Genomic DNA, 24,852 nt, shown 5'->3' with positions numbered 1-24,852 from the left:
TCTCTTATCACAATCTGTGATTAATAACAGTGCAGATTAATTTCCTATATCTTAATGTCTGTGATCAAAAACATTCTTTAAATAACTGTCATTAAAAAGCCAATTAAATGTCTTTCCATAAATTAGTATTGGCCTACATGGTAGAGCACATACAACTACTAACTAACCCCAGGGGAAAGGGTGATTTTTCTATCACTGTTAATGAATTATCATTAAATTCTTTAGCGCTTATATGGTTTATTTTTAAGTTGTCTTTCTTTCTGTAACCCAACAAAGATCTTAGGCTGTGATAAAGGGCAAGTCAAAATTAAGTATAGAAACTCATTCACTTATGGTACTTCTCCTATGTCTGAGAAAATTACTTTAATCTAGGACATACAGAGATTCCACAATTCCAAATTTAAAAAGCTGCTCTTGGCTACATTTTATTGTATATCTCACCCATAAATTTAAATTGTAATACATATTAGGCTCTGTCATCTCACATCTACCTAAAAATTATGCAAATTTCTGATTCCTAATCATAAAAATGTGTATATCTTCTGTACCTCAGCTAACAGTATCTTTTATGTAACAGCACTGCAGGAGGCTCTTGCTATAAAGACAAGATCTGGACCCTGTCATCAAGGAGTGCTTAATCTAGCTACCTAGCACAACTAAATTAAATATACTGGACAAATGCCGTGGCTTTCATACCACTGTGAGAGCAGGGAAGGGAGAGGCAATACTTCCTTTCAGAAAACTGGGAAAGAGCCTTCTTCCCAAAGTGTGGAAGAGATTTTGAAATCTTACTAAGATTTTAACAGGTGGAGCAAGGGGTATTTCTGACAGAAGCAACAGCCTAGAAAGATGGGTATGTTTAAGGAACAAAGTAATTTACATAAGGGCCATATTCCACTGCAGAAGAGAGCACAAAGAAAAAATTAACCTTGAAACATGTCTGTTTAAAAGAAATAAACTTGACGTTTGCTTTATCCATTCACGTGTCTTAGACAGCCGAAGAGAAGAACCATCCTTGCTTTTGGTTCTAAAATGGGGAGGAGAACTAACCCCTGCAGGCAGGGTCCAGGCTGAGGAACTTGGAAGAGCTTTCAGGTGTATGTATCCTGGAGGTCAAGGTAAATTTTGAGGTTTCTTTAATTGGGTGAAATTCATACATTGTATTTTCTAATCCTCATTTATTTCGAGGATGTTAGTAAATATTTATAGAAATACAGTGAGGTAAAAATATAGCTTAAGTGATTTGAGGATTTCTTTTCAGGAGATTATGCAGGATTTCCCGGTTGTGGTTTACTTAGATTACATAGTACCTACCGACATGACCTCAAAATATATGCCTCTGATGAAGGTCGAGTCCAGATGACTGCAGCTGCTTTTGCAAAGGTATAAATAAATGTTTTCTAGAATTTTCATCTAATATTGCACTTTAAAAGATTTTTACTAAGGCAGTATTTAAAAATTCCAAATTTGAAACTTCAAACTAAAGCCCTGAATGCCAGTGATAAACTTTATTATTAATACAGTTTATATATTATAAATAGCTTATACCTTATGACATTCAGCTTGTGTCAATAATTATGATGATACTTTTTGTTATTTCACATACTAATTTTTAAATCTGTGTTGGCTTTTTAAAATATATCTAGGGGCTCTTAGCTCTAGAAGGAGAGCTCACACCCATTCTTGTTCAAATGGTGAAAAGTGCGAATATGAATGGTCTTTTGGATAGCGATAGTGACTCACTGAGCAGTTGTCAGCAACGTGTGAAAGCAAGACTTCATGAAATACTTCAGAAAGACAGGGATTTTACTGCTGAGGATTATGAAAAGGTGAGTCTTAGCAAATTCTTTTACACTGTGAAATATTATGCACATATAAAATGTGTAAACCATAAACTTAGAACTTATTGTATTATAAAGCAAATCTCATGTAATCGCTGTCCCCCTGGAGAAGTAGAAGCGTGAAATAACTCTAGCCCCTGTGCGCCCCTCCCAATTGCAGCCCCTTCCCTATCTCCTGGAAGTAACTACTGTCCTGACTTTTTATGTTGCTCTTTTTTGTAGCCTTATAATATCCAGAATACTTATTTGGATAAGTATTCATTTCTAACTACTTTAGTCTCAATTTTGGTTGTTTTTAAGCTTCATATAATAAAACGCTTTCTTTTATGTCTGTCTGCTTTTGGTCGATACTATGTTTGTGAAACTCATCTATATTTTTGAGAATTTCCTTAGTTATTAATCGTTTCTATGTAGTATTTTATTTCAGGGATTGGCAAACTGTTTCTTTAAAAGACCAGATGGTAAATACTTTAGGCTTTGCAGGTAACATGTTCTCTTCTTGATTATTCCTTTTTTTTTTGACTGCCGTTTAAAAATGTAAAAACTGGGGCTGGCCGAGTGATGCAGCAGTTAAGTTCACACACTCCACTTTGGCGGCTCAGGCTTCACCAATTTGGATCCTGGGCACGGACCTATTCACCACTTATCAAGCCATGCTGTGGCAGGCGTCCCACATATAAAAAGTGGAGGAAGATGGGCACGAATGTTAGCTCAGGGCCAATCTTGCTCAGCAAAAAGAAGAGGATTGGTGGTGCATGTTAGCTCAGGGCTAATCTTCCTCAAAAAAAAAAAAGTAATAACTATTCTTAGCTAATGGGCCATGCCACAGGCCTCCTTTGGCCTGCAGGTCATAGATTGTCGACCCGTGTTCTATTTTATGAATGTACTACAATTTATGTATGCTTTCTACTACTGTTATAATTTTAGGCTATTATGATTAATACTGCTGTGAAAGTCCTTGTAGGCCTCCTAGTGCATATCAACATGCATTTCTCCTGGGCATATTCTCAGAGTGGAATTATTGTGACCCACAGTATGCTTATGTTTTGGTAATAGTAGGTCATGTCAAACTGCTTCCCAAAGTCATTGAACCAGTTTACGCTCCCACCAGAAGTCCATAAGAGTTGACCTGTGTTCTATTTTATAAATTATTGAACTAATTTATTAACTTAATAATTTGGAGATTTTTTTGATCCTTTACAGCATATCCACAGATCTTTTTTTCTTTCCAATCCTTACATTTTTTCTTTTTCTTGCCTTACTTCAAAAGCTAGCACCTTCAAAACAGAATTAAAATGACGTTTCTTTTCTTGTCCATGTTCTCAAAGAGAAAGCTTTTAACACTTGTCCATTAAGTGTGATGTTTTCTGTAGATTTTGTCATAGCTACTTTTTTTCAGAATAAGGAAATTCCATTCTGTTCCTATTTTGCTGAGAGTTTTTATCATCAAAAGTTACTGAATTTTGTCATATTTTCTTTTCATCTGTTGCATCGTGTGATTTTGGGGGATATGAAGCTACCTTGGTTCCTAGAATAAAATCAACTTTTTTTTTTTTAAATATATATCACTCGTTTGGGTTGACTAATAGATGCATACAAATTTAGAATTGATAGATTTCAATCAGTGCTTTTTACCTCAAAGTTTAGTTTGAGATTAATATAGCTACAACAGTTTTTTTCCTTTTATTTGGTGTTTTCATAGTATATCTTTTTACTTTCAATCTTTCTGAAACTATATTTTTAGGTATATTTCTTAAAATCTGCATATAGTTTTCAAAAAATTTGTTATGAAAATCTTAGGGCAATTATCCCATTTATAGTATAAATTACTGATAAATTTATATATGAATCTTTTATCTTTTTAAGTGCTATATATTTGTATTGCCTGCTTTAATTTTTTCTCATGCTTCATTGGAATTGTTACTTTTTATTTATTTACTTATTTCTCTGTTACTTTGAAAATTGTTTTGGACTTTACTATTTGTTCGTTGTTACCCTAGAGATAACAGTAGGCTTCAGTGACTTCTGAAAGTCGAATGTTTATGTCATGTTTTTACTCTCCTCCTGGATAATGCGGGGACTCTGGAGTGCTTTTTAGACTTTAGCTTGCATCAGAAGCATCTGGGATCTTGTTAAAAATGTAGATTTTGATTCATCACATTGGGGGAAGGGGCTGAGATTCTGCATTTCTAATAAACTTCCAGTTCTTGCCAATGCTGCTAGTCTTTGGACCTTACATTTAGCAGCAGGGCCTAAAATCATTGCAACATTTTTCCAGCTTGCAACTTATGTGCTATTTATATTGTTTATTTTAATTCCGTATGTTTTAAACCTCACAGTATATCACTTATTATTATTCTTTTATGCAAGCAATATTCATTTAGCTTTACCCATTAATTTGCCCTCTTAAATACCTTTTATTCTTTCTGAATTTTAGAGTTCCCATTTAAGATCATTTTTCTCTGTCTGAAGAAAAATATAGTAATTCTGTTAGTATCAGTCTACTGGTAGTGAATTATGTTTTGTTTGTCTGAAGATTTTTTTATTTCAACTTTACTCTTACAGGATATTTTCACTGAGTATAGCATTCTAGGATGGCATTTATTTTCTTTCATTGCATTGAAAGTGTTGTTTGACTATCTTCTAGTTTCCAGTGTTTCCCTTGAGAAGTCATCTGTTGATCTTACTGTTGCCCCTTTGAAGATAATCTTTTTAAATAACCCCTCTGGCACTTTTAACATTTTGTTTTTATCTTTGGTCTTCAGCAGTTTTTCTATTGTATGTCTACATGTAGATTGATTTTTAATTCATCTTGCTGCTAGTTTATTAGGATTCTTGGATCTGTGATTTCACTTTGGGAGAGTTTTTTTAAAAAAAAAATTGCTTCTGTTATCTTCTTCTGGGTCTCCTAATATATATTTGTTAGAACTTTCTCTTCTCTTATCCTTTTGGTTTTTTTCATCCTTTTTGTCTCTATTCTTTATTCTGGATAACATCTCCTAACCAGTCTTCCAATTTACTAAATCTGTCTTGGCTATATCTATGTGCTTTAAAATCAGCCAGTGTATTTTTCAATTCTAGAATTTCTATTTGCATCCTTTTTTTGTATAATTCATTGTCATTTTTTAGTAGTTTGTAGTTCTTTGATGATTTCTGATGTTTTATCTTCTTGAATATAGGAAGTCTCCTCACTTTTTAGATTTTGATAATTCTAACACCTAGAGTCTCTTTGGTTCTGTTTCTGTTGTTTGTTCTGCCTATTGGCATTGATGATGTCCTGTTTTGTTGTGTGCCTGAATATCTTTAATTATGGGTGTATATTTTATTTGTTTGTGGAAATAAAATGAGCTTAAGATTATATTATCATCTTCCGTTAAGGCTTTTTATTTGTTCCTGCTATGTACCTATGGACACAGCAATCTAAGGTTGCCTTAATCCAGTTTGAGAACAGATCTTTCTGGGCCAACAGTTTCTTTGAACCTGGTCTGCAGTTTGTCAGTGGATTGGTTTGCTTCTTATTCACCCTCATTTTTTTGAACCCTAAATGCAGAGAGTTTACCAGAGTTCCACCTTTGGGAACCTTGGACTTCGCTCTTTAACCTAACAAGGCTATTAATGCTTTACTCCACTCCTCTGCTGTCTATTCAGGATCACTCTCTGGATCACTGACCTATGAGTTTTGATTATGTAATTCTTTACCATCTTATCTCTCAGATTCCTTAAAGCAGAAGTATAGAAGTTCTTTGCCCAGGATCTTTACTTATCTTCAATGGTTAGATTGGTCCAAACTACCTAGTTTACCATAATAAGAATTAGAATTCCACTTTACATTTTTTATATTTGTAGAAACTTATTTCATGGGGTTAAATAACTTACCAAGCTAAGTGTCAAAACTTAAATTTGAAACTGTTGTCATTAATGGCTTTTGTTGACTTGGGAAAATCTCATCACAAAGGCATTAGCATGGTGGTTAAGAGCACCAGCTCTATAGCCAGACTACTTGCTTTTTTATCCCACTCTTCATGTGCTAGTGGTTTGATCTTGGACAAGTTGCTTAACCTCTAAGTACTCTATGTGGAAAAAGATGATGATAATAATAGAGTCTTGGGGTTATTACATGTAAATATGTGTCAAATGGTTAGAACCATATTTGCACATATGAAGTGAGTCAGCAAATTGTCATTGTAAGTTAGAATAAAATCTCATCATAAATTAGAGTACTTCTGCTAAACCTTTCCTGTGGATAATCTAATGTTGCTAAGGGTTAGTATGTTTTTAACATGAAATTCTGAGGTTTTTACTTCCTCCTTGATCTTGTTACTTATTTGGGAGGTTATCTTAGTTTGTGGTATGGAATTATTCTCTAGCTACTGGAAAATTTTGTATGTTGTTCTCTTGGACAATTGGGCATAACCAGACATAATATTTGTACTTTACTCATTTGTAGCTTACTCCATCTGGAAGCATTTCTCTTATCAAATCAATGCATTTAATTAAAAATCCTGTGAAGACCTGTGACAAAGTTTATTCATTGATACAAAGTTTAACTTCTCAAATCAGACATCGAATGGAAGATCCCAAATCATCAGGTAAATACTATGTTTTTCTTAGAGCATAAAACAAATTTTACTGTCTAATTACTATAAATATCCTAAAATAAGATGCACCAATCTTAAGAAATCAAGACTCTCATACTATATCTAGGAGTAATATGAATTAATATATATCTTGCAAAAGAATAAAAGCTAAGTTAGAGTTGCTTTTATCTGTGGTAGCATGAAAGATATACTAAAACACTCATTTGATTAATTATGTAGCATTGCCATACAGTTAAGCAGCAAATAGGCAGCATAATAAGACGGAGCAAGCAAAAGGAAGGTGATCTGGGCTCTGGCTCTGAGACTAGCTTGGTTAATAACTTGGGCAACTTTGGCATCTTGGATTTCTTACTGGTAAAAATTGATCCTTTGAACTGTTTAATTTCTAAGGTTCCTTTCTGCTAAAGACAGTCTGTCTATTCTGTTAGTTATGTGAATCAAATTAAAATGATGGTATTTAAAATTCAGAATTGAAAATGTATTAGCTTAAAAGAGTTTTGTTATAATTGTTGTAGTTCTTTTTCTTATTATTGAAGTATGTAACATATGGAAAAATCTTTTATAAACCCAGTTCCTAACCCATGTGTTTATGCGTTTATTCAAGCCTACAAAATACATGGTTGCTAATAGTATATGCCTGTGATAACATTTCCTAGTTTCTTAACAATTTTACCTTTGATGTTTAAAAAAGTTTCCAGTTATCAACTTTTTAATATATATTCTTAATCTTATTTTTGAGTTTAATATACTAAAAATATTATGTTGTTTTAGATATTCAGCTTTACCATAGTGAGACGTTAGAGCTTATGCTACGTAGATGGTCCAAGTTGGAGAAAGACTTTAAAACAAAGAATGGAAGATATGACATTAGTAAAATCCCTGACATATATGACTGTATAAAATATGATGTCCAGCATAATGGTTCCTTGAAATTAGAAAACACAATGGAATTATATAGACTTTCGAAAGCTTTAGCAGATATTGTTATCCCTCAGGTAAGTGATTTCTAGGAATCAATTTTCTTAAAGTGCTGTATGGGTACTTTTAAAATGTCTGTCGGTGGATAAAAGATAGTTGGTTTTCATGTCCCTAAAAAACCCATAACTTTAAAAAGGAAAGTAAGTAATTCTGAATTTACATTTTAAACTTTTTGTTATATTAAATCATTATTTGATTTCTTAATCATTTGATTGTAGTGGCTTTTTAAAATTTAAGAATTGATACTCCTAAAGAACAATATAGTAACAATCAAAACAACTGAAAACAGGATGGAATAAATCAATTAAGTATTTATTGGGCACCTGTTGTGCACCTACCGGCTCTATGCTATGGAAATGTGTGCAGAGAGGGAGGAAAAGGTCGTTGTGGCCCTGTGTAAATTTTGCAAGTTTTTTCCCTTTATGTGAACATATTTTGAAAATAATATTTAGAGGTCAAGATGTAAGTGGTTATTTGAGGAGGGGGGGTGCGTCCTGGGTATTTTCATTATAGAAGAATAAAAATAAAGGGTGAAACCAGAATTCAAATAACTGAAATGCAATTAGGCAGAGAATCAGATTGATAATAAAGAGGCAAGTGACAAGACAAGTTGAGATAACGGATATGTTAGAAGAAAATAGTTCCAGATGCCCTTTTGGGGCCATTTTTCAACTCAATTACTAAAAGATTATTTGGATATTGTAAAGGGGATCTTGGAGTATATCAGACATTCCAACTGTGAACCAAAGTTGAAAAGCAGGAAAGAATGAAATACTTGAAAAGTATAAAGATTATGAACAAAAGTAACCTCACTTAAAAATATTCATATGTAAAAATGGTTAAAATAATATCAATGTCCCTTTTCTAATATTCACAGAAAGTCCAGGAAAAACTACAGACTGTGGAAAACTGGGAATTTGAACAGTACACAACTTTCTTATAGTTATTTGTATACATGTTAAAGATAAGCTTATTCTTACAGCATAAAAGAGCAACTACTTATTTGTTTGGTCAGATATATAATATAGACAATTTTAGGTATATTATATGAACCAGTGATTTGCAAACAGGAATTGTTTTTAAAAGACAGGATAAAAATATCTCAGACTTCAAGACTATGTCTTTGGGCCTCACTGTACACTTACTTAGAAAACAAGGACTTATTCTCTGACAACTTCTTTTGCTTTCTAAATGGAGGAGAAGTTTTATTCTGCAAAAAAGAAATTTTGTTTCACACAATAAAAGGTTTTCTTTTTATAACAGATAAGATATTTTAAGATGACCATCAAAGTGAACACACTAAATTGTGCAGAACTCAATTTTAGCTACATGGTGTAGATAGATGATCATTGAGTTGACACTTATTTGATTATAACTCATTCAGTAAAGTTACTGAATCAGCATCCATCTTTGTTATGAAATTCAAGATAGAAGATTCATTCAGATTTTTCTTATTAACGATTCTGAGAATGGTTACTGTTAATTCCGGTAAACATATAATTAGTTTGCATTGGAAGCATAAATAAGACCCTGATCTTTTTCATTGTTTTGGATTGCTTTGACGTTAGTCCAGGCTCAGTGCATCCTGTTGTACTATTCTTACAGTGAAGATTATTTAAAAGTATACTTTTTAGCAGGTAAGTTGTAAACATAAGACCCTCTTAAATTTTTATGATGGCTATGTGCATTTTTCAAGGTAGGCTGTCAGTCTATCTAAATGTATGACCTACTCAGTGGCTAAATAAATACACAAATGATTTGTTAGTATAATCACGTCTGTTGTTGCATGGCTTATTTAATCTCTTACCTCTTCCTTCTTAGTTACGTATGCTAACTGTTCTAGAAATGAGATTGGAAAGTTGGTTTCTAAAAGTTGGGCTCAAAAGAATACTCAGTTGTCAATGGGGTTTTCTACTTACTTTGTGTATATTTCAGGTGTATTGCTTATGTAGCTAAGGAAATTTCTTACCATTTCTTTGTAAGCTAAATATTTATAATGAATTTTTAAAGTATTATAATTAGAAGACACACCAAAGGTAAGAATGGTTAGGGAAGATTTGAGACATTATTTGTGTCTTTTAAAGTAATTCGTCATGCTCAACTCTTCTCAGTCTCTGTTATAGTAATTGTCTTTTGATGCAATTAGGTTAGATTTTCACAAATAAGTCTGAGAACTTATTTGAAGACATCTCCAAAATTATTTTTCTTGGATAAATTATTTATCTTTGAAATCTCGGGACTCTTCAGACAACATTATGCCAAGCTTCCAAGAATCAGTCTTATTTTTGGTAAATTCATAGTTAAATTTTGGTAAATTTATAACTTTAAAAGCAGAGATCTTTTTATGTGCTTTCCTAAGTTCTGAGGTTATAAATTGAGAGGACAACTTGGGATTTACCTCTATAACTTTTTGGTTTGATATTCCTTATTCTGGCAAAAACTTGGGGTTTGTTCTTTTTTTAATGGGGTGTTTAATTCAGTTCAGTAAGTGTTATTTTGCTTTGTTACTTTACCCTTCATAAATCCAAAACCATGGACAAAATGTAGGCATTTTCAATCACTGAACAAGTAACTAAAAATTATAAACATATTTACAGTAATGGTAATGAAACTATAGTTTGTAATGGAAAAAATGAAAATTTTGCACTTAGTTCTAAATAAAGACTATTGCAAGCTTAGAGACTTGATGACTCAGTCAAATATTGTAAAGTTTTGACTTGTTTGAAATATACTAATTTAGATTAAAAGAGTACCACTATCCATGCAGAAAAAATGTATATGTGTTCTGGTGTACTTCACAGTATTGCTGTGCCTCTAAAAACTCCTTTTCCACTCTTAATTGATTAATTCTCATATATATACTTTGCGAATTATGTAATTCTAATCAGATCTAAGCTTAACTATGACAAACATGATTTATTACTTTTTAGTTATTTTAACAAACTGATTTTAATTATGAGAGGTATTTTCGCTGCGATAGAGTCAACTCTTCACTTTTTAAGTAGTCTCATTTCTCAAAAAATAGAGGCCTTGGTTTAAAAATGATACTGTATAATAGTCACAATAGTATGGTGGACAATGGTATTGTGGTAGATAAGAACTAAGACTAAATTTGGTATTAAGATTCTCTTAATTGAGATGGCACACATTTATTGAAGTTTGAAGACAATTTTCTTTGTAATTTGTAGGCTGTGAAATGCAGAGAATTCTTTATAATAGCATTTGCCATATAAAGTCCAATGAGACGCTTGTTAAATATCACCACATAATAAGCTTTCAAATAGCTTCATCTGGTATGTTAATCAGTTCTGTTTATGGCAGAAATATTGTAATTACGTATCAGAACTTGGATATCTAACAATTAATTGTTTGTCCTAGTTGGTGGTGGCAGATGAACAAAATATGTCACTGTGTTGAAGAGAAAGATTTGTTTATCACAAAAGTAATATATCTTTGTTGTAAAATGAGAAAATGTATATAGCAAAAAAAAAAATCACTGACGTTACCAGCTAGAGAAAAATATTTCAGTGTTTTGGAAAATTCTTAAAGGCCTTTTCCCTTAAATTCATGCAGATATAATTTTTCTCATAATTTCATATATATAACAAATGTATTCTTTGCAAAAATGGAACCAGGAAAAGCATACTGTTTTACAGCTTGATTTTTTTTTTCCTTCACTTAGCATCAAGAACTTCTTTCCATATCAGTAAAGCTAATAAGTATCATTATTCCTAATGGCCGAATGGTGTGATGTAATAATAATTTATTTAACTAATTTCTCCTATTTAGAAATCTGGATTCTTTTAATTTCTTTCACTCTCTTTATACATGTCTTTACATGCACTCAAGACTATTGCTGTAGCTACAGAAATCTTTTACCAATTTTCTTCCAGACGAACAGTGTATGAGAGTACCTGTTTCCTCACACCTTGCTAATAACAACAACAAATTTCCCCAGATGATTTTTTTAAAAATAATTTTATTGAGGTCATAATGATTTATAATCCCCTGATGATTTTTAATTTCAACATTTTCCTTTTATTTACACATAGACAGTTACATATATATCCCTTTTGCACTCCCAATTCACATTCATTTCTGCTGGTGAGATTATTGAACCATCCAAACATTAGTTTAAGGTAATTGACCCCAAGAAGTTCCATTTTCATAGGTCTTCGTTCTGTAATCTGTCAGCTTTTCTTTAATAGGCAGTTTTGAGATCTCTTATCTGTACTGACTTTGCCATCTGGGAAGTAACTGATAGCAGGAAGTAGCCTTTAAATTCAGATATCCCAGAATGAACTTGGAGAGAAAGGGTAGGCCTATTTCTTCCCTCTTTCTCTTGACTCTCCCTTCTTTCCCTCTCTATCCTTCGACCCTACCTTCTGCTCTCTTCCTCGTTCCCCCTCCCTTCCCTTCTACATACATCACAGATTTTTCTCTTTAAATATCAGGTCATTTTCTAATCTACCCCTCTGAACTGTAATTTTTATTATTATTATAATACTATGTTTTCTTGACACTTCAGACTGTAATTCCTTATAAATTTAATTAACTGGTAATGATTATAGACCATTAAATTTGATAATTTCATGCTGTTTTTTGCTCACCACTAGTTAAAGCTTTAAAAGTACTGGCTAAAGGCTTTTAAGTAATGTGTTAGCCTTATTATTCTTTGACATTTGGATAGAGAAAATCTCATGCTTTCAATTTATATTTCTTACCGTATGTTTATTGACTGTTTTGTGCATCAGTGTTTGTGTCCTTAATCCATCTTTCTTTTAGGATTGTTACATGTAAACCTTCCAATTGAGTTGAACTACTGTCCATAAAGATTGCTTCATCCATTCCTCCTCCCCTCTTCAGAAATTACTTGCTTTTTCCAAGAAACTCAAAGTTCCACCAAAAAATCTTTCCAATAATACTTAATAGTTTTGGGAGTAGTATACTTGCAGTTGCAGAAATGTAAACTAGATGTTGTGTAATGTTCAAAAAAGGCTTAATAAAAGTATTTGTCTCTCACTAGAATTCTTTAACTTAGCAGTACATTTGTTAGAGCTCTTTGTGATTATACTCTTTTTCTAATATCATGTATTTTCTGCTCAGGAATATGGTATAACTAAAGCTGAAAAACTGGAGATTGCCAAAGGCTACTGTACTCCTCTAGTTAGAAAAATTCGCTCAGACCTTCAGAGGACTCAAGATGATGACACTGTAAATAAACTCCATCCTGTGTAAGAGACTGTACTGGTATTTAAACTATAGGCATCTATTTTTACATACTTCAAATCTAAATTAGTTTTTAACATTTCTATGAAGAAAGCAGGAGTGTGTCATTTGGCACACTGTGGAAATAAGGATTACCTAGGTATTCCTAAGAGTTAACTTTCATCCAAGGTTCCTTTTTTGCTCCAAATTGGGGGAAAAACTGAGGTGAACAAGGAAAGGGGATATGTGTCATCATTCACATGGGCATCAGTGTGTACTCCATTCAGCAGCATAAATGTCTGTGAGCTTCTGTCATTGCTAATAGAGTGGTTAGAATGACCTATTTACAGTGAACTTGACTAATGTTAGCTCTTCTTTGACTAATCTCAGAGGTCCCAGTTAGTTCCAGTTATCTTCATGTTAGAGGAATATCTACTAAGATAACTCCTCAATTGTGGTTGGAAGAGTGATAGGTTTACTTATGTTTTTTTAATTTCTAGTAAGATTAAATTCCATTTTACAAAATAATTTCAAACTTAAGTTTTGACTGTATGGTTATATTTTAACACTGTCTGCTTCTAACTTTAGGTATTCCAGAGGTGTTCTGTCTCCTGAACGTCATGTCCGTACCAGATTATATTTCACCAGTGAAAGTCATGTACATTCTTTACTATCTATTCTTCGCTATGGTGCCTTATGCAATGTAAGTAGAATAAATTATTCCAGTCTACTTAACAAATATGTTTCCTTGAATTTGTAACCAAATCACAAACACCAGTTTTTATTGGGCAACTTTAATAATTCATCATTTATCAAGGGTCTACTATATATACCAAGCTCTATGGTAGATGTTGGGGATAAAGACATGTTCTCTTCCCTTTGGAGAAGATTCATTTAAGCAAGTGATAATATAAAACATTTTAGGTGATGTTATAGGCTGATGGCAGTGAGATAAAGAGAATCTGATGAATTTGAGTTATTTGGGGGTTAAAATTGACAGGACTTGGTGTTTGGTTGACATTGTGCCTCTTATCTAGTGTTATGTAATGAATCTCATACTAAAGCTTATTGGTGTAAAGCAAAACATAGTCATTGTATTTTTATTTCTCAGTTTAAAGGCTTAACTGATCACTTAGGGAGTTTTGTTTTGAGTCTCTCATGAGGTTGCAGTCCAGTAGTGACTGGGGCTTGAATCATAAATGCTTTCCTCTCATGTCTGGTATTTAATACGGGCTGTAAGCTGGGACCTCGGCTGGGGTTCTTGTACATCTATAAAAAATGATCTTTAGGGGCCAGCCCAGTGGTGCAGCAGTTAAGTTCACACGTTCAGCTTCTCGGCGGCCCAGGGTTTGCCGGTTCAGATCCCGGGTGCAGACATGGCACCACTTGGCAAAAGCCATTCTGTGATAGGCGTCCTACATATAAAGTAGAGGAAGATGGGCATGGATGTTACCTCAGGGCCAGTCTTCCTCAGCAAAAAAGAGGAGATTGGCAGTAGTTAGCTCAGGGCTAATCTTCATCAAAAAAAAGTGATCTTTATAGGAAAATTAGGGGCCGGCTCCGTGGCCGAGTGGTTAAGTTCGCACGCTCCGCTGCAGCGGCCCAGGGTTCGGATCCTGGGCACGGACATGGCACTGCTCGTCAGGCCACGTTGAGGCAGCGTCCCACATCCCACAACTAGAAGGGGCTGCAACTAAGATATACAAACTATGTATAGGAGGGGTTTGGGGAGATAAAGCAGAAAAAAAAAAAAAAGATTGGCAACAATTGTTAGCCCCGGTGCCAGTCTTTTAAAAAAAAAAAAGAAAAGAAAAAGAAAATTAGTTCAGCTTTGTTATATACTTTTTAAATAAAGGGCAGTAAAATGTATAACGGATTTGGTCTATGTGTTTTTATTCTAAACAGTCTTCTTATTGGGCCTTGATGAATAGCTATTATTAAAGTTACCATAAAACTATTTCAGTGGTCTATTTCCATCAAATTTTCCAATTTATATGTTCTTTCCTCTTGCTTTGATTTCTTCTCTGTCCCATTAAGGAATAGCAAAGTGACATCCCTTGCATACATATGTGGATTAGTGGAGCTTTAATAAAAGAACTAGTGAGTGAAAAAAAATGACAATTATTTAGCAAGGCAAAAGTTTATATATCCAGTAGTAATGATGGAATTGTTTTTAGGGAGGAGAGCTGTATCTCTTAAATGGTCCCCTTTGACCTTCTTGCACTTATTTAGAAGGTGGAAAGAACATGGAGGATATACGAACCAATAGGAGGCCTCTGGTTGGAGCATAATGTGAGTGATGGATAAAGTGGCAACAGATAAGTTTGGAGGGCCAGTGCCTTGGGGCTCCTCAGAGGATTAGGAGGTCATTGAAAGGTTTTAAGCAGGGAAGCGAGTGGCTTTAGTTGCTGTGTGGACAATAGCTAGGCAGGAGTGATATGAGGAGAAACCAGTTAGGAAACTGAGCAATGATATGAAGAAAGATGATATGGTTAGGACTGGAGTGGTGGCAGTAGAACCAGAACTTGTTGAGTATATATTGCATTCGACTGCATTTCTAAAATAAAAGCTGAGTAACTCCATTCTTTTAAAAATCTGTGCTTCCAAAAAAACAAATCTGTGCTTCCAGGACAAAAGAAAATATGTGTTTTTACTAAAGTGAAAATTAAAGTCTATTCCAAAATGATATCTTCTTTTGTAATTTTAAGAAAATTAATTTATTTGAACTACAATTCATTATCCCAGCTCTTATTATCCTTATTAAGACCCTGTAACTAACATACTTAAAGTCTTGTTCAGTCTCTTCCAAGTTGGAATTTTTAGTTTTTCTGTGTGGACTAGGTAAATAAATATAAATGTATTATATTCATAATAGGTTTTCTTCAAAAGGTATTAAGGAAATAAGATTATAAGCAAGATTTCAGGGAATATATTTAGTGAGCCTTAATAAAAAAAAAGATTTTTATGGATTCTTGTAAATTGATTATGTTCCAGAAAATACTGCAATATATTATTTAATTTTATCTGTTCATTAGAGCAGACCTAGCAAAATCTCTAGCTACAACACTGAATTAGATATTAGATGACATTCTAATTAATAATGTAGTATCACAAAGTCTAATAGATCTTTTCACCTATTGAAAATTTTTAGCATTTAATTTAAACCCATCATTTAGTAATTTACGTCTAGTGAAATGCAATGCTATGCTAATTTATGTTTTATCTTATCAATTTTGAAAAAAACCTATAGATTCACGCACTGCACCACCATATAACCTAGCTGTGTAATAGCCCATACCATATAGGTTTGTGTAAGTACACTCTGTGATGTTCACACAGGGACAAAATCACCTAATGACACATTTCTCAGAACGTATCCCTGTTAAGTGATGCGTAACTATACATCTTTGCATGCATCCTTTCTCTAAACACAGACACAGGCAGACACACCAAACACACAGATGCAATTTTTACTCTAGGGTGTTGCTTTGAGTAGGAATAGCTGGCTTGGCATTGGAGTGTTTAGAGGTATGAATAGCCATTTGTTGAAATGAGGCTAAGAATATATGTAATTATACAAATTACATGATATTGATTTAACTTTACTGTTCCAAAAGCTTCAAAAGGAGAATGCTTCCTCAGGGATGTACATGTCTAAATTTAAAAAGGAAATATATGCTGAATTTTGTTTTTTTAAGTAAGTAGTCAGCATGTGGTCTTGTAAGTTTGGGCTTTTACATACCAAATTTTATTTTTTAAAACAAGGTACTTTGTATACTCAAGTCCAAAATATTGTGTATTCTTATTGTATAACAAAAATTTTGGATGCTCTTATATATTTGTAATGCTTATGACATATACGAAATGAAGGAAGGTTATCTGTGATGTACATAAGGTCTAAGTAGACCCTGTTGACTATTGACTATAGACTTTACATGTACTTGAGTAGTTTCACCTTTTCAGATAGAATTTTCTACCTAGAATTGTAGTACGTGTTCTCTAAGATCCCTTTCAGTTCTGATGCACTATAATTACATGTTTAAAGACCAATGATTCTTTAAATGAAGTTGGAGGAGTGGTGAAGGAGATGGTAAGATTAATAGAATCTACATATGCCTCTTCCTGCTGAGTGTTTGAAAATATCACTGCAGTGTAATGAGGGATATTTACAGATAGGCGTGTGTTCCATTTATGGACTATATGATGGTGGGAAAAATAGCACTACTCCTACAGGATAGTCTTCTGTTTATGAAGCATGATACTATAGGTACTTTGGGACTTAAGGTTGACAACTGCCCCTCATCCTCAGAATTCAATAGTGGGTATCATATTCCAAGAGATACTTTATTTTTGCTTTCTATAAGCTATTTAAAAAAAGTTACCACTACAGTTTCTAATACTACTGGTAAGAGATTTCTTAAATAATTTACTTAAGCTTAAGTAATTTATTGACACAAATATAGTGGAGATATTTTGACAGATTGTGCATATAAGTATTCATCTAATTTGTGTGGTATCACTCAGGATTAAACAAATACCATAATGAAAATAAAATGACTTTAATGCAATATGAGGAAATGCTTACCTTACACTTTTTGTTCAGGAATCAAAGGATGAACAGTGGAAACGAGCTATGGATTATTTGAATGTTGTCAATGAGCTCAACTACATGACTCAGATTGTCATCATGCTTTATGAGGATCCTAACAAGGTAAAGGAGTTCTCAATTTGCATGTGTTACCAGAGGTAAATAAATAGCTTGAAGTTTCTAGATTTAAAAATGTTCTATAATATTTTTTAGGATCTTTCCTCAGAGGAACGATTTCATGTTGAATTACACTTTAGTCCAGGAGCCAAAGGATGTGAAGAAGACAAAAATTTACCATCTGGCTATGGATATAGACCAGCTTCAAGAGAGGTAATTAAGGTGAAACTCTCAGTACTTGGTTACTACAGTTCTAGATTTTCATGAGGTTTCTGTAAGAATTTTCTATTATGTACTGTAATTCTTATCTCAACTACTAATTAGCAAGATAGTTTAAATTTATCTTACATATGGTTTGAGTAGACAACATTTTAGGCATATTAGAATTTTACTGTCTATGTACAGTCTTTGGATTTTTAAGAGCATTATTTAGAATGAATAACTATAGTTTTGGTTTTGGTTTTGGTTGTAGTTTTCCTTGAGGACTAGTCCATGCTGAACACTCTACTAAGCACTTGGCATGCATTATTGCATTTTAGTCATTATAATAACCTTACAAAATTAAATATGTACACAACTTAAAACTTTTTTACCAAGTTATAATACATATTGATAAAAGTACCTAAATCATAAATATATAGCTTAATGATATGTCACAAAGTGAACACAATTGTAAAACAACCAGCCAGGTCATAGACAGAGCAATATCATCATTCCAGAAGACCTGCGTGTGCCCCTCCCTCTCACAACCTCCCTGTCTTCTCCACAAAGTTACCTACTATCATGATTTCTAGCATGATAGATTAATTTTGCCTATTTTTGAACTTTATATAAATGGAATCACAAAATGCTTGCTTTTTTTTTTGGTGGGGGTAGTTTTGACTTCTTTTTTTTCATTATGTTTGTGGTATTCATCCAGTTTGTTCTTCATTTTTGTTGCCATGTAGGATTTCATTAAATAAATGTGGTGCAATGTGTTGATCTATTCCACTTTGATGATCACTTGATTTGTTTCCAATTCAAGCTATGAAGATGAATGCTTTTATGAGCATTCTTATACAGGTCTTTTGGTGAACATATGTACACATTTCTTTTGGAAATAATATCTAGGAGTAAAATTGCTAGGTCATAGGGTATGTGTATGTTCAAGTTTAAAAGATGTAGTCAGATAGTTTTCCAAATAGTTTTTCTAAAGATACTGCCATGTCCTTGTCAGCACTTGGTGTGATCATTGTTTTTAATGTAGCTATTTTCGGGGGTATGTAGTGATATCATTGTGGTTTAAATTTACATTTTCTTCATGACGAGTAAGGATTAGCACCTTTTCATATATCTTGGCCATTTGGATAGTATGGTGTTGAATAGAAGCATTGACACTAAGCATCCTTGTTCATTCCCAAACTAAAGCAAAAGGTAATGTTCCGAAGAAAACTTTCTGTGATTTTGATTGAGCTTACATAAACTCTGCAGATCAATTTTGAGAGAATAACACTTTTCCAGTATTGAATCTTCTAGTCCAAGGACTTGATATATCTCTGAATTTATTTAGCTATTCTTTATATCTTTTTGATAAAATTTCAGATTTTTTTTATGTCTTGTACTTCTTTGTCAGATTAATTCCTAAATTCTTTGTATTTTTATGCTGTTGTAAATGGTTTATTTAAATTTCATTTTCTGTTAGTTTTTGTCATATTGAATCTTAACTCATTTTTGTATAAAGATTTTATAACTGGTAATCTTACTACATGCTGTATTCATTCTGATAATTTATCCATAGTCATTTAGATTTTCTATGTTTATGATCGTATCCCTGAATAACGACAGCTGTCCAGTAAAATGTTGAGTAGATTTAGTGATAGTGGGCACACTTGTCCTTCAATGATTTATTATTAACTGTGATGATTGTTTCAAGTTTTTAGATATCCCTTATCCGGTTAAAGAAATTCCTCTTTATTTTCTATACCTCTTAGTTTGATGAGGGTTTTTATGTACTTCTGCTTGGCTTCTTTTTGGCTAATGTTATGTGTGGGAGATTCATTGATGTAATTTTATTTAGTTTTCGTTCGTCCATTCTTACTGCTTTAAAATATGTGTTTTATTGTATGACTATGCCCCAGTTTATCCATTCTATTATAGAAGGGTATAAGTTTTTTTAAGTTTTCTATCTCCTCTACCATAGTGTGAGATCCTTGCAGTCTAGGATTGTGTCTTATTCATGTGTGTCCTGGCATGTGGTACACACTCATTAAATGTTTAGTGAGTCGTCAAATGATTGTTATTTATGTATGCAGTCATCACGTTTGTTAGAAATATTTGGAATAGAATTTAAACACTCTAAAATTTATAAATTCAGATGCCGTTTTACTTTGTGCTCGGGTTCATTCCTGTGTAACAAAACTGAGCTCTACGTTTCTTGCTGGCATTTATTATTATTGCTTATTTATTTGGGCATTTGATGAAATTTAATTAAGCACTTTTTTTTAATGGCTTTTTATTGTCATTTTATTGTTTAATTTCTCCATAGAGTATATGTATTTCTTGAAGTTGAGAACTCTATCATCTGTCCCAAAATATTCAGAATAATACTGGGCTATTGTAAGAATTCACTTAATATTCATTTGAATAAACAAACTTGGATATGTAGTTCAAGTGACTATACCAATTGATGGTTGAATTTGTCCATCAGAAGAGATTGTTATTTTACCTGAATTTTATATGTTGTGTTCTTTGCCCACAGAATGAAGGCAGGAGATCTTTTAAAATTGATAATGATGACGAACCACATACTTCTAAAAAAGATGAGGTTGATCGAGCTGTGATATTGTTCAAACCTATGGTATCAGAGCCAATTCATATACACAGGAAGTCTCCACTTCCAAGATCTAGGAAGATGGCTACAAATGAAGTACGTGTATATGTGAGCGCATGTTTTTCATAAAGTAAACTAACTATATTTTAATAAAACAGAAAAGAAAATACAGCTTTAATTAAGGAGTTTGGGAACGTACCAGATTTTTAATTGTCAACTTTGTTTTTCAAATTTTAAAAAATATAGAGATAGTTAGAAAATATAGAGATTAGTTTTTAGAATTTGGAGCTTTATGTATAGTTTTCATAACAAAATGGAATAGAAATTGTAAAATAAGGCCTTTCTAAGAATTGATCCAATTTTTTTGTCTTGTCACTTTAGGTTATTCTAATAAAGAACTTTTTTGAAAGTCTGATTTAATGGATCAGGAATAGTTTTTGGTTAAAGTAGAGAAGAATCGCCGGAGGTGCTTCAGCAACAGCTGGTTCCAGTCGCACTGTAGCTCACACTATGAAATTCTAAGTTGTTAGCCTGATGGCAGAAGTCAGTATAGGAATTCGAAAATGTGATGATATAGTTGAAAAATTTACCTTTGTATTGTGATCTACAGTTAAATTACATGCTAATTCTTATGTTCACTAATAGAATAACATTTAAATAACTACTAAAATAATGTTTAAAAGGAAAGTTGAATAGTTGGAATGAAGCTTGTTAAGTAAATCTTTAACATCTGTGTACATTTTTATACTTTAAATACCTTTATTTTGGGTTATTTATATTCTCTATAGTATGATTCTCCCAGCACTGATTGAGTTCAGTGCTTATAAATGTTTTCTAAATGCTCAAGTTAAAAGTATAAAGAAAGAATTTAACTTTAAGATAGAAAGAACCATCAATTTTTATGCTAGAAAAATATTTTTTGTTGATAATTAAATATGCCAAGTCTTAAGAGTTAGTTATAACATTATCCAGCAGTTGGTGAGTAAGAGTATAAACAACAAAGAATTATGCTCATTTCTATAGCCCCAAATTGTACAAACATAAGTGCCTAATGATTCTCAAATTCCAAATATATATGTGCCCCAATTTGATAATTATATATATGGAAACATCCATAAATAAAATAGATTGTTGTAATTTTATAATGGAAATTGTATACTAATTAGTGTTCCTGTGAACATGATAGATATTTTAAATTATAAAAGAGGATGATTAACAACTGTAGAATTGGGGATTATTTCTTCTGTTATAGCTTAATTTAAAAATGAAAAACATGGGGTTATGTTCAGGTATCTTTAATTTCAGAAAATCAGGAAATGACATATTAATATAACCTAAACTACCATTTGTGTGAGGGCAGTGATTTTGATGTCGTTGAACAAAGCAATCTGTGATTAATTAATCAAATTGTTCAGAATTTCACCATTAAACCTTCTTCTGTTCTCCAAAAAGCCTATAACACTGATAGAGCCAAATGTATTGAGTCTTCATTTTGCAACTCATCTGTATTTGTAAAATCTTCAACAAAATCACTGCCCTTTCTTAACTCTTAAAACGCAGAACACATTTATAAACTTTTTTCTCATAAATACTTAAATAGTTGCGTTCAAGAGATTATTTCTATGCCATGCTAAACTTTTACTTCCATAAGGTAAATTATTCAAGTAAAACCTTGAAGACTTTTTCCAGCGTCCACCATCTCCATGGATATCAGAAGTTTGTACTTCCAAAAGACACACAGAGAAAAAGACTATTCTCTTCATTTTGTGCAAGTAGATTTTACTCTGTCCTCACTGTCTGAAACCTGAACATGCAAACATGGAAAATGAGAATGTTTGCTGCATGTTTTGCCTATTGAACTCTATAAATAATCTTTGGAGGGGATAAACAAGTAGATAGCTTGGAAGTGTAAACAAGTGCAATTTGAATCCATCTTATGATCTCTAATTTTTTTTTTATGTCTGGCAGACAGATTTTCTTTTCTGTTATATACATTGAAATCTCTTCAACTGTTTGCACGATTCTTTAGTGCTTTGGATTGAAAAGTTTACTCAATATCGCACAAAGCCTTTTGAATATCTAAAATTAAACAAAATATTTTCCATATTTAAAAAATTGCTAAGATAGAAAATTGTTAAAATCTTTCCGGTTTTAAGAGAGAAGGGACAACTATTAAGCAGTATAAATATTTTGTATATTTAAGATAATAAGGTAATTCTCATAATTATTAGCACATATAATTAGATTTATGTCATTCCTATCAATTTCTCAAATATTGAAATAGTTAGCTCCCAAATTACTGTTTAATAGTTTTTTTAAAAAATTGATAAGCAAATGCAAACAAACTGTATTTTTTTTTCTTTCTGATCATTTGGCTCTGTTGTATCTAACTTTGCATGCTCTGCTTTTTTTTTTTTTTTTTTTTTTTTTTGCCCCCTTTTCTCACTTCCAGGAAGAGAGCCCCCTGAGTGTGTCTAGCCCAGAGGGTACTGGTACCTGGCTGCATTATACCAGTGGTGTGGGTACTGGGCGTCGAAGACGCAGATCAGGGGAACAAATCACTTCTTCCCCTGTCTCCCCCAAATCATTGGCTTTCACATCCAGTATTTTTGGCTCATGGCAACAGGTTTTTAAACTTTACTTCATTAAACATTTTTCCTCCCCGCATTCAGAGCAACAAACAGCTGTCTTTGAGGACATCTAATCCCTTATATTTTACATCAGAGTAAATCCTTCTGTTTTTAAATTTAGAGTTCATTTAAAAATGCTTGTGATATCTGACAATATTTGAGGGAAGGAAACCGCTTACATTGCATGTGTTTAGCATTTTTACTGGGAGGGTTTTAAATATCCAGGATTTAAAAATTAATAAATTGTACACTCCTGGAACTTTAGCTTGTTAATAAAATTTTTTAAAAAGGACAGAAATCTTTCTTTGGCTTAGTTGTCCTTTAAAACATTGAGAAACAAAATTACATAATTTGATGGTAAGAAAATTTAATCATTTTTTCCCTCATAATTGAAAAATTAGATTCCATTTGGAATTTGCTGAGAATGTGAACGTGTTTTAAAATATCAAAATTGATGTGGCTCTGTGTTAATTAGCAGGATACATCGAATACTGATCGTTCTGTCCCTCACTTTTCCATTATCTGGAACTGTCTGATTTAAGGGATGCATACAGTATGATAGTTTCTGAGTTGTATGATATTTTAATGCTCTCTCTAAGATAAGGGGGGGCAATGTATGTGTGCCCACAAAAATATGGTCAGAATGAAATGGCTTCAGAAGGACTTTCTGTGATGACATTTGGAAACTTAAAATACTATGTTTTTTGTTTGTTTGGTTGGTTGGTTTTTTACAGTGGAAGGTCTGCTGTTACACATGACTTTTCCCAGAATTCCAGCAATTTCCTTTTGGAAATATAATGCATTTGATTATAGGAAAAGGGATTATGGTATCCATTAAGGCTGTGAATATTTAAAGGTTACTCTGATAAAGCCCATGCATGGATCAGTAATTGTATGGTGACCTCAACAGTCTCTGTCTGTCTTTTCTTTTGTTTGTGATTGTTTTTTCCCCCCTTCAAATACAGGAGCTGTTTAATAAGAGTGGGCATTTGGCTTCTTTTAAGAGGGAGTGAAATTATATCAGTCTATTGTTTCATCTGTCTTGTTTCATACATGATATTTCATTCTGAATGCCTGCTTCGCACCACTTCATTGCAAGGACCTCATATGAAATGGACTCCCTTCAGAAGGGGATCTTGCATGATCTTTCATGTTTTATGTATTTCTACTAATAATTATCATACAGCTTATTAACCTTTGTCTGTCTGGAACAGGCTGCAAATGAAGAATGACTTTTGAAGTTATTTTACTGTTTTACCTCATTTATTTTGCTTTCCTTGTGCAGGTTGTATCTGAAAATGCTAATTACCTGCGAACACCAAGAACTCTTGTGGAACAGAAGCAGAACCCTACTGTAGGTATGTGGTCTAAAGGACATTGTATTCCAAATCTTCTTAAACTCACTATTTGCACACATGTAAAACTCTTCAGTGGTGAAAGCATGACCAAATGCTATGCTTTAGTTATTATTTAATGTTCATTTTGAGTTATACAACTGGAAATATACAATAAAGTTTTGATAAAATGAACAAGAAATAACATTTAATTTTGTTTTATAACACTTTGAATGCCTATAATGTAAACTACTTAGTCCAATGGCCAATTCTAGCTTTTAATCTTATATTTTATAAATTAAAATCCCAGCATGTTTAAATTTTCATTTTTCCCAATTGATAAAGATGAAAATATGCTATTGCATACAAAAAGGAACTTCCTACTTTTCCGATTAAAAAAACATTGTAAGTGGTAGTGTTTCACATCCTGTTTGGGTATATTAATTTTCTGTCATCTCTTAAGGAGAACCAAAGCAAAACTAATGCACAGTGGTACTGTTACCCTTTGTTGACCTATAGAATATAATTAGCTCTTGGCTAACATTCAAACAAAGCAACATTGAAAAAGACCTTTCTAAACATATTTGGTTTTAAGCTCATTGTTGATAAACTATATGAGGTACTGGCATATTATTTTCTGTAAATAGTTGTCTAAATAGATTTAATAAAAGCATAAGTAAATTTCATTATGTTTCAGCTATGTATGCATTATGATCTCTATACTCAGTATATGAACTGTCCATTGATGC

The 24,852-nt window shown here is 32.7% G+C and overlaps 1 protein-coding gene across 50 annotated transcripts in view; it reads left to right on the top strand.

The window, feature by feature from the left end:
* The window catches only part of PPIP5K2 (diphosphoinositol pentakisphosphate kinase 2), a 67,456-nt gene that overhangs the window by 25,384 nt on the left and 17,220 nt on the right, over positions 1-24,852 (top strand). For 18 of the 50 annotated variants that reach the window (XR_011425661.1, XR_011425660.1, XM_070234512.1 and 15 more), the window contains exons 15-25: positions 993-1,118; positions 1,262-1,383; positions 1,647-1,829; positions 6,289-6,430; positions 7,211-7,434; positions 12,524-12,651; positions 13,214-13,328; positions 17,229-17,336; positions 17,427-17,543; positions 20,068-20,235; positions 24,055-24,127. Coding sequence is in view for 45 of the 50 variants with exons in the window: in XM_070234512.1 (XP_070090613.1) it covers positions 993-1,118; positions 1,262-1,383; positions 1,647-1,829; positions 6,289-6,430; positions 7,211-7,434; positions 12,524-12,651; positions 13,214-13,328; positions 17,229-17,336; positions 17,427-17,543; positions 20,068-20,235; positions 24,055-24,127 (1,506 nt within the window). In the remaining 5 variants the exon portion in view is untranslated. Of the gene's footprint in view, positions 1-992; positions 1,119-1,261; positions 1,384-1,646; positions 1,830-6,288; positions 6,431-7,210; positions 7,435-12,523; positions 12,652-13,213; positions 13,329-17,228; positions 17,337-17,426; positions 17,544-20,067; positions 20,236-22,591; positions 22,766-24,054; positions 24,128-24,852 lie in introns of all 50 variants that reach the window. The other 32 variants (XR_011425659.1, XR_011425656.1, XM_070234491.1 and 29 more) reach the window with 3 other exon arrangements.

The sequence above is a fragment of the Equus caballus genome, chromosome 14, assembly GCF_041296265.1.
Source record: "Equus caballus isolate H_3958 breed thoroughbred chromosome 14, TB-T2T, whole genome shotgun sequence".
NCBI lineage: Eukaryota > Metazoa > Chordata > Mammalia > Perissodactyla > Equidae > Equus > Equus caballus.
This window is presented reverse-complemented; position numbering and strand designations above follow the sequence as displayed.